Raw genomic sequence first — 10,363 nt, forward strand, 5'->3', positions numbered from 1 at the left:
CTTGGGGGGTTTTTGCCCCAAAACTTTCGGGAAATTCAACAAAGTGGGGGGAAAAAAAGTTTGACTGAATAATGTAGGTTTATCGGTATGATAAATGATCAGATTTATAATTTCTGAATTCATTGAACAAGAAACAAGTTTAAAGTCAACTTTATTATTATCAAAGAGGGATACATCATTGCAAACTTGGTCGGTGCGAGGCCATTACCAAAACAAATCAACCGGTGTTTCAGGAGAGATCAGCTCATCACAAAAATATTCCTTGTACTCAAGCATAAACTGCTTAACAGGGTATTATCCATAAAAAAAAATATTCGTTAGGAAATACACAACATGGCTATTTTTGTTGTTGTTGCTTTTTTTTCTGTCTTCCTCTGAGGCGTGAATGGTTCTGTCCTAATATGGACGCCATAGTGAGACGTCAGTCCCCGCAGGCACACGCCGAGCACAAGTTACTTAGTCAAAGATATCTATGTTGCTGACAGCCATCATTGGTCGGTCAAAGATATCTATGGTGCTGACGGCCCCCATTGGTTAGTCAGACCGTGACGTAAAAGTGGGCTGTTCCCGGAAGGAAAGGCCACAGAGCCCAAGAAGTAGAAGAATTCGGCCGCCGATGAGCAGAGGCAAAGAAGAAAAAGTGATGTAAGTCAAATCTCTTCAAATAAAGCATACGAAGTAGCGGCGGGCATCTCGTTCGAGTCGCCCAAATATGGAGCAGGAGGAGGAGGAGGAGTAAGAGATAGCCGCTATTCATGTTTCACGAGCCATCTCAATCAAAAGTGGCAGGTCTGCTTCGCTAGGTAGCCAAGACCCAACTCAACGAACAGCAAAAAAAAGAAAAGAAAAAAAAGAACACGAGACGTTTATACTTTTCACCCGTTTATGGCATAGTTTCCGCCTTTACGAAAGAAACAGAAATGCGTCAAGTCATATTTTAAACGGCATTTTTCCCCTGTGCTATGATCTTAGGCTGCTTACGTAAGCGGAATGTGAAGTTGTTTTTTTGTTTTTTTTTAGGAGGGGGCTTCCTTCCTTCCTTCCTTCCGATATCTTTCGCCGTTGCTCAACGGATGATGCTAACGGGCTAGCGTCTTTTTTTTAGGAAAGTGCTCGTATTAGATGAACACGTTTGTTTGTGGAGCTTAAGTGGCGAACCGTAAAGCACTTTTCACCCAAGTGTTGGCTCTCTGAGTACGATGGCGACGACGTAGAAAAGCCCCCCTCCCCTTCAAAATCCACTGTAAAAAGCCCTCGTTTATCGCGGCCTTGACTCTCACGCTCACCCACTAAATTGTAGCGGCGAATCACAAATAAGGGGATTTCAAAGAACGCGGCTTGAAATGTTTCTCATGCCTTTTATTCCAAATGAATAAAGCCCAAGCGCTAAACCCGTATTGTTGCAGAGGAAACAAACTCGCGACAAAAACATTTAGCGATCGGATCTAATATTTTAGTGTTGTCCAAAAGAGAAGAGACAACCCTAGCGTGGGAACAAAGCATGGATCTTGACTTGACCAGAGTGCATCCTGTGCGTCATTTTGTCTGCTGCCAGTCACCCTTTCACGCTTGTGATGCGCAGAACCTTTTTGTTGCCTCACACTTAAATTTTAGAGTCACTGCCTATGTTTAGAATCTGCAATTGAAAGTCGTTCGTAAATGAGCCTGCCGCAGCACGGGAGGAATAGACCATCTATCTGCTCTGTCGTTGTTTGTTCCGGGCGGCGACCAGCTTATGATTTGCTCTTTGCCACGTTTGAGGCTAGCCGCTTTGCTTGCGTTTATGGCATTTGGACCCTAACCCTTAAAACGGCATCAAGGACTCGTCTTCTAGGTTTGGCTTTTCCCAAAGCCGTCATTGTGAAGTCAAAGGGAAACATGGCTACTTCATTTTTGGCCTCAGCCAATGGCGATTGCCCCAAAATGTCAGCAAAGCGCCCAAAAGGCACCCCGAGACCAAGTGGCAGACTATCCGCGGGCATACCACAGCTGGCCATGCTCCGCTCCGCTCCGGTCTCGTGATGCTTTGCTGAATATTTGACGGAGGAGGAGATTAAAGCGCCGCTTGGAGTCGTCACCTGATCTTTGGCCTCCGCCACGTGACCCGGCCGGGGCTTATCCCGACGTGTTCGCCGCTAAAAGTCACGCTTTTCGCTTCCCGCCTTTCCCGACCCCTCGCCGACTGCCAAAAGCCGTGTTTGGGTGGCCCGGCAAGGTGTCATTTCAAGTCCGGCCTTTCGCCGTGTGTGTCTTTTCAGTTCCCCCGGCCTCCGAGTGTGTGAAGTTTAACGGCCGTTCCCGCCGCCTTCCCCCGATCGCAGCTCCACCTATGGCCGGACGAGGCGGACCCGCGCGGACCAATGGCGGCGCCGCCGCCGCGGCGGGCAATAAGATCTGCCAGTTCAAACTGGTTCTGCTGGGCGAGTCGGCGGTGGGCAAGTCCAGCCTGGTGCTGCGTTTCGTCAAGGGCCAATTTCACGAGTATCAGGAGAGCACCATCGGAGGTGAGTCGGCGGCACTGCGCGTCAGAGGTGAAGGTGGGGGAGGAGAAAAAAAAACAAAACAAAAAACAAGGCCTCTGCCAAGTGCTGCGGAAGTGAAAGCTGCCTTTCTGCCGTCATGTGACGAGGAGCTGAGTCAGTTGAAAGTTTTGTGTTCAGGGGCCAGCTCGTAACAAGATCACCCGTGACCAAATTGAGTCACGTTCCCTAATAAACCAAGCAAAAGCAAAAACAAAAAGCATCCGTATTTAGACATCTAATAAGAGTCTTGCCCCCAAACCCCATAGCGGCCTTCCTCACGCAGACGGTCTGCTTGGACGACACGACGGTCAAGTTCGAGATCTGGGACACTGCGGGCCAGGAGCGCTATCACAGCCTGGCGCCCATGTACTACAGAGGCGCGCAGGCAGCCATCGTGGTATATGATGTCACCAACGCGGTGAGTGTCGGGGTCAAGGCCGACCCTCATTTGGCTTGATGATTACTCACTTTTCGCACGCCGCCTTTGTGCTTTTGGAAACTTGAATGCGTGGGGGTGGTCTTCTCAACTTTTTACAGGACACTTTTACCCGTGCAAAGAATTGGGTGAAGGAGTTGCAGCGACAGGCCAGTCCAAATATCGTTATCGCTCTGGCGGGGAATAAAGCCGATCTGGCCAACAAAAGAGTTGTGGAGTTCCAGGTAAGGCCCCAAATCCACCTCTTGGCCTTTCTTCTACGGTCTCATGTGTTCCTTTCCGCCTTTGGCAGGAGGCGCAAGCGTACGCGGAAGACAACAGTTTGCTCTTCATGGAGACGTCCGCCAAGACCTCCATTAATGTCAACGAGATTTTTATGGCTATCGGTAAGTGTGGCACTTGGGCCAAATGGCTGCCCGCACAGTCAACTCTTTCTAGTTATTTCCATTTTCTCTGCCGTGTGGATTAGTCGACAAAATGTCTGTTTCCTGTTTTTTTTTTAACCCGACCAGCCAAAAAGCTCCCCAAGAACGAGCCCCAGGGAGGGCCGGGCGGAAGTGGCGGCGGACGGGCCCGAGGGGGAGTGGACCTGCAGGAGGCGCCGTCCCAAGGCCGCAGCGGCCATTGCTGCGGCAACTAACTCTGGCCGGGCGGCCTTTCTTCGGCGAGGACCGCGTTAGCTAGCTGTCAAACAATGTCACGACGTCGGGACCAAAACGCGGCGGAAATTGCAAAGTCTTTGGCTGGCGACCAATCATGTTTTAAACCACCAGCCAAAAGTCACCATTGGTTGACGGTGGACGCTTTGGGGAACAAACGTCCCAGTCGTGGTGTTAAGGAAGGGGAAGGGGAGGGGGTGGGGATTCACATCCAAATTTTTTTCCAATTGTATTTGTGTAGGGGGACAGACTTAATGCAACAAGAATGAATGAAATGTTATCCCCATTTTGGGAAAAGATTGAGAATTGCGATATTGTCCTCTCTATATTAAAAAAATGATGTTGGACACCTATTGATCAAGTTTCAGATTACTCACACAGAAATCATAATACTTCATTAACATCACCCATGGGTAGTTTGAGTATTAAATGTCAATAACTAAGATTGATTTTTTTTGTGTACTTGTATGAAAGCTTGCGAAGTTCAAAAAAAGAAACATTTAGATGAAACATGTTCCTGGTATGTCTCAGCATTATTTTCTGATTTTTTTTTTTTAAATGTTTCAATTCATTTGTTTTCTAAACATTTAGGGTATTAAATGCACTGGTTCTGTGTTGTCATCTGTATGTGGAAAAAAGATGCTTGCCTTGGCGATTTCCATCAAGAATGCATAAAAGACAAGTGGGGGAAAAAAGGAATTTTACCAATAAACCTAAAGGAGCTCAAAATGTTGTTCCAGTGTCCAATTCCTTTAGCCTCTTGGTAACCATTGTCACCTATTTTTGTTTGGAAATGAATTCTCTGAGGTGGGAGACGCCTATTGGTTGAAAAACCTACATTAGCCACAATGTTGTGTGAAATCGCGTTGCCTTCACAGTCCCTCAAATGTCGTGAATTTTGTATGTCTATAGGTTCCGATGAGAACTAAGCTGACGCTTTCCCGACAGCCCCTGGCAGACCATAGTGACTGAAAAGGTCAACTGAACCGGTCATTTTAATTGTCGTTATAAAGTGGTGGGTGAAATTCAATGACACGAGTATTGTTATAAATCAGAGCGATTGGATTTGGACCAGATTCCACAACGAATGAGGGATACTAATCGTCCGTTGTCTAGTCATTTTCTTTCTCAAAGGGTTATTTTCCCAGCTGTGCCTGAATGCGGCGCACGAGTTGACCGCCCGGCAGCTAAAGACGAAGAAGAAGTAGGAGGAAGAGGAGGAAGAGAAGAAGAAGTAGAAGAAGAAGAAGAAGACGCCGTTTGAAATGTCGGACACGGCGGCTCAGGCCCTGCAACCCCGGCTTCTCCAAGCCCAGTCGACCGGGTCCGGTGCCGCCGTCGCCGCGACCGCCTCGGCGTCGGCTTCGGTTAGCAGCGATCCGGCCAGGCCCGGCCTGAGTCAGCAGCAGCGCGCCAGCCAGAAGAAAGCCCAAGTTCGAGCCTTTCCCCGGGCGAAGAAGCTCGAGAAACTTGGCGTTTTCTCCGCCTGCAAGGTAGTTTGCTCATCTGCCTAAACCTTGTTTATATACATCGTCCGTCTCGGTGGCGGATAAGTCTTTAACCGGTAATTACAGTATAATGACATGAGCTAACGTTAACTTGAACTGCAGCTAGTTAGCCGGTCAGCTAGCTCTCCTTTTCCATAGATTCATTGAGGATGAACATACGTTAGTTTCGTTTTAGGTGGCCCCATAATTGAAGTAGACGTGGATATTTGATTTGAGCCTTATCGTCCCGATTCATTCATCGTCCGTCATGTGTCTGTGTTGAGGCGATTGACACATGTAAATGCAACGGCTGGAAGAACCCCAACCCCCCCACGGCTCCCCGGGTAGACCTGCAGCAACAAGCCGCCAGTTTGAGCGAGCCGTGCCGCAGCTGTGGACATTCCCTGGGTAGAACGCTTTTTAAAAAAAATATAAATACTCTCTTGTAGTCTTCTACATGCCAGTGACACACACACACACACACACACACACACGCACACACGCACGCACACACAACCTTTCTCGCAGCTGACCACGTATCCCACCTGGAGAACGTGTCGGAGGATGAGATCAACCGACTGCTGGGCATGGTGGTAGATGTGGAGAACCTGTTTATGTCTGTACACAAGGAGGAGGACACGGACACCAAGCAGGTCTATTTTTACCTGTTCAAGGTAGGAGCGCACCCGCTAAGGGATCGGGCTGGGGGCAAAATGGCACCGTGTGGAAAGTCTGGCCGGTGTTTGGCAGCTGCTGAGAAAATGCATCCTGCAGATGAGCCAGCCAGTAGTGGAAGGATCGCTGGGCAGTCCGCCCTTTGAGAAACCCAACATCGAACAGGTGATCCATCGCCTTCCGCGGGTAGCGTGGCCTCAGCGCGGCAAAATAGCTATCGTCGGACTCGTACGTCGGCCCGGCGCGACGGCTCCGGCTTTAAACTGGCACCCCTCCCGTCTTCCTTCCCACAGGGTGTGCTGAACTTTGTGCAGTACAAATTTAGCCACCTGGCGCCCAAGGAGCGGCAGACCATGTTCGAGCTGTCCAAGATGTTCCTGCTGTGCCTCAACTACTGGAAGCTGGAGACGCCCACGCAGTACCGGCAGCGCACGCGGCGGGAGGACGGCACGGCCTACAAGGTGGACTACACGCGCTGGCTGTGCTACTGCCACGTGCCGCAGAGCAACGACAGCCTGCCGCGCTACGAGACCACGCAGGTCTTTGGGCGCAGCCTGCTCAAGTCCATTTTCACCGTCACGCGGCGCCAGCTGCTGGAGAAGTTCCGCGTGGAGAAAGATAAGCTGCTGCCCGAGAAGCGCACGCTCATCCTCACGCACTTCCCCAAGTAAGGCCCGTTTTGACCCTAAGCTTGGTGTTTGTTTTTTTTGGGGGGGGGGGCGAGGCTGGGTGTCGGACGTCCGGCATCATCGATGGCAATGACGTTGATGATTGTCCCGCAAAAAAAAGCAATGTTTATGCCTCCGTGAAGGGGACGTTGTATGCTCGAGTTGAGATGAATGTGGTCCGCAGGTTTCTGTCCATGCTGGAAGAAGAAATCTACGGGGAAAATTCTCCCATCTGGGAGGCGGACTTCACCGTGCCCGCCGGCGACGGCTCCCAGACGGGTCAGGCCGGCCGTACTTTCGCCATGGGAAACGGGCGGGTGGGGCAGGAAGGGAGAGGGGAGGGGCGTGGCTCTCTCCACTTTGGGAGAGCGTCACCTGCTCTGTTTTGATTTTTCAAAGCGGCGGGCGCTCGGGGGGGCTAGTCGCAGGCTTACGCTAGAAACGAATGGCAACTCCGCCAGAAACGCTCATGCGAGCCCACGATGTATTTCTCCGTGATGACAAGCATGGTCATTTCATTTCTTTTGGTGTTTTTCCAGCGCCGGCCCCCCCGGCGGCCTCGTCCGCCCTCTCCAAGGCTCTGAGCGCGGCCTCGTCTCTGGGCGCTCTGGACGCCACCTGTTCGGAGCCCAGTCCGGGTCAGCGTCTCCAAATTGTCGTCGCCGCCGCCGCCCCAGCCCGGCTGCTTTTGGCACGAGGGGGCCCGATTTCTTATTTTTTTATTTTTTCTTGCTCCCTTCCTTCCAGGCGAGAAGCGCAAGCTCCCCGAGGCGCTGACGCTGGAGGACGCCAAGCGCATCCGCGTGATGGGCGATATTCCCATGGAGCTGGTCAACGAGGTGATGATGACCATCACGGACCCCGCCGCCATGCTGGGCCCAGAGGTGAGTCACGGGATGGAAATTGAGCCCGGACGGGGGCGGGGATCTAATTTGAAAAGCTTTTGCCGTTGCTTCTTAAACCGCAAACTGGTATTCGCTTGGTGTGGTCTGACCGCGGAGAAAAAGAGAATGCACGTGCGTCTTGAGACGTTAAAGGTCCAGCGTCGGCGGGCGCGTTTCCGTTTGCAGACCAACCTCCTGACGCCCAACGCGGCCCGCGACGAGACGGCGCGTCTGGAGGAGCGGCGCGGCATCATCGAGTTCCACGTCATCGGCAACTCTCTGTCCCAGAAGTCCAATAAGAAGATCCTGATGTGGCTGGTGGGCCTGCAGAACGTCTTCTCGCACCAGTTACCTCGGATGCCCAAAGAGTATATCACGCGGCTGGTTTTCGACCCGTGAGAGTTTGCCGGCGCCGGCTCGCGAGCGTCTCCTCGTGGTTTTCCCGGACCGTTTATTTATTGGATGAAAATGTCTCCCTGGCAGGAAGCACAAGACCTTGGCCCTGGTGAAAGACGGCCGCGTCATCGGGGGCATCTGTTTTAGGATGTTTCCCACCCAAGGTTTCACCGAGATCGTCTTCTGCGCCGTCACCTCCAACGAGCAAGTGAAGGTACGCCGTGTCCACTGCTGTAGACCCGCTTTAACCTGCCACTGCGTGTGCGCTCTCCTTCCTCGTCGCGATGGATGTATTCTCTGGCAAATGCAAGTTATGGGAAAAAAAGGTCTCCCCGTTTTTTTTGTGTGTGACCCGCCCCCGCCCCACCAGGGCTACGGCACGCACCTAATGAACCACCTGAAAGAGTACCACATCAAACACAACATCCTGTACTTTCTCACCTACGCTGACGAGTACGCCATCGGCTACTTCAAGAAGCAGGTGAGCTCCCGAGCCTCTCCTTTTCCAAGTTCCCAAGTTGAAAGTTGCGCCGTGCCGCCGTCCCGCAGGGCTTCTCCAAAGACATCAAGGTGCCCAAGACTCGCTACCTGGGCTACATCAAAGATTACGAGGGAGCCACCCTGATGGAGTGCGAGTTGAACCCCAGGATTCCCTACACGGAGCTGTCGCACATTATCAAGAGGCAGAAAGAGGTCGGTCGGTCTTGTGCTTTTTTATTCTTTTGGGCCATCTTGAAACGGAAGGATAGAAAATAAAATCTTTTTACGGTGGTGTCCTCCTGCTCAGATCATCAAGAAGCTGATCGAGAGGAAGCAGAGTCAGATCAGGAAAGTCTACCCGGGCCTGACCTGCTTCAAGGAGGGCGTGCGGCAGATCCCCGTGGAGAGCATTCCGGGCATACGTCAGTGTTCCATTCGTTGCGCACGCCGACTCGCCGACTCGCTCGCTCTCCTTGCCGCCGTTGCTCACGTTGCTGTCGTTATCCACCAGGAGAAACGGGATGGAAGCCCAGCGCCAAGGAGAAAGTGTAAGCGCGCCACTCTGCAAAACATTTCTTCTCCGTCGCTTCCAATCCCATTTGCGTCCTCCATCACCTGTGCTCGGTTCCAATAACAATGCAATGATTTGAAATGGCAACTTGAGGATGGGCTCGCGTTTGGTTGTGCCTTCTTTCTTTTTTGATTTGATTTCTTTCTTTTTCTTTGCTTGATCAAAGGAAAGAGGTGAAGGACCCCGACGTGTTGTACAACATGCTGAAGAACCTCCTGGCTCAGATCAAGGTGCCGTAGGCCGTTGACCTTGTTATGGTTTGGTCGCTCGCGGTCATTACGCGTCACGTGTCGCCCTCACCCAGACTCACCCGGACGCGTGGCCGTTCATGGAGCCCGTCAAGAAGTCGGAGGCGCCCGATTATTACGAGATCATCCGCTTCCCCATTGGTACGTGGGTGGTCCGGCCCCCGGCCCTCCCCTGCCCTGCCCCTCCTCGCTCAAAGCCCTTCTGTTTCCACTGGCGCAGACCTGAAGACCATGACGGAGCGCTTGAAGAACCGCTACTACGTGACCAAGAAACTGTTCATCGCCGACCTGCAGCGCATCGTCACCAATTGCCGCGAGTACAACCCGCCCGACAGCGAGTACTGCAAGTCGGCCAACACGCTGGAGAAGTTCTTCTACTTTAAACTCAAAGACGGCGGCCTCATCGACAAATGAACATTGTCCTTTTGCTTTGGATTTTGCCAGACGGACAAGACGGCGGGACCGACGCCCCCACGGCGTACCGCTTTTCTTTGTCACGTGTCATTCCGAAAGCGGACGAGCGGCCGACTCCGCTGACGCACTTGAAGCTCCCTCCCGGCTGCCAATGTTGCTTTTCTTTTCCGTTTTTATAGAAATGAGAAGATGAGTGCAAAATGGTGTTTCCCAAAGCATCTGTTAAAAAAACAAAGGCAAAACTTTAGCTTTATTTCGCTTTGTGTTTAGAACCACGGGTGGTTGTTTTGTTTCATATGCGCAAAATGGACATTTATTGTGGCTGCGGGTTCAATATTTGCCGAAATAGTGCATTATCCGGGTGCCGTGCGAGAATTTGCGGCCTTTGCGTGCAAAGAGTGGTGGCGGAGGGGCTTTTCAATGTCACGCGTTCGTCAAGTGTCTGTGTCCGGGACATTGTGGTTGCTGGATGACAGTAAAGGCTTTTGTGATATCATTTGTGTGAAAATCTCGTCACATTTCATGCAGTCTCGGCGTGGATGACTCGTCTCCGCGACCATTCCTGTGGTGTAACGGGAGGGGTGCCAGCAGGTGGCGTTGTGGTCAGTCGCACACAAAAGCCGAAAGAGAAAAAGGAGACTGATTGTTGGCTCTCGCTCAGTATTAGCCCTCTTATCTGTGATTTTAGATAACGAGGCTCATTTCCTTTGCAGTCAATGACATTTGTCCAAGTTCCAGCAGTGTTGTGAACGATACTCACTCACTCACTCACTCCGGCTGACCAGGATGTGAAAAAGCATCGAAATGATGCGTATTCTCACGTCCACTCAGTCGACTTTGTGCTGTAAAACTAGTCTTTAGCTGAAATTTGGGGGCTTGACGATGTCCTACTTGATATGAGCCAGGCAGGCCGGTAGCGCCAT

The 10,363-nt window shown here is 51.6% G+C and overlaps 2 protein-coding genes across 2 annotated transcripts; both read left to right on the forward strand.

The window, feature by feature from the left end:
- Window positions 1-532: 532 nt before the first annotated feature.
- On the forward strand, window positions 533-4,346 carry rab5c (RAB5C, member RAS oncogene family). The gene is made up of 6 exons (XM_077619436.1): window positions 533-645; window positions 2,259-2,504; window positions 2,789-2,940; window positions 3,060-3,182; window positions 3,251-3,344; window positions 3,471-4,346. Exons 2-6 carry the CDS (start codon window positions 2,330-2,332, stop codon window positions 3,596-3,598), a joined length of 672 nt encoding a protein of 223 aa, XP_077475562.1. The 5' UTR covers window positions 533-645; window positions 2,259-2,329; the 3' UTR covers window positions 3,599-4,346.
- Window positions 4,347-4,687: 341 nt separating this feature from the next.
- kat2a (K(lysine) acetyltransferase 2A) lies at window positions 4,688-9,936 on the forward strand. Its single transcript, XM_077620071.1, has 17 exons — window positions 4,688-5,110; window positions 5,389-5,512; window positions 5,633-5,778; window positions 5,855-5,944; window positions 6,073-6,446; window positions 6,632-6,726; window positions 6,987-7,085; window positions 7,195-7,331; window positions 7,518-7,726; window positions 7,815-7,941; window positions 8,098-8,208; window positions 8,277-8,420; window positions 8,515-8,629; window positions 8,719-8,755; window positions 8,945-9,008; window positions 9,083-9,167; window positions 9,247-9,936. The coding sequence occupies exons 1-17, from the start codon at window positions 4,883-4,885 to the stop codon at window positions 9,438-9,440; spliced, it is 2,379 nt and encodes a 792-aa protein (XP_077476197.1). The 5' UTR covers window positions 4,688-4,882; the 3' UTR covers window positions 9,441-9,936.
- Window positions 9,937-10,363: the final 427 nt, after the last annotated feature.

The sequence above is a fragment of the Stigmatopora argus genome, chromosome 14 (assembly GCF_051989625.1).
Source record: "Stigmatopora argus isolate UIUO_Sarg chromosome 14, RoL_Sarg_1.0, whole genome shotgun sequence".
NCBI lineage: Eukaryota > Metazoa > Chordata > Actinopteri > Syngnathiformes > Syngnathidae > Stigmatopora > Stigmatopora argus.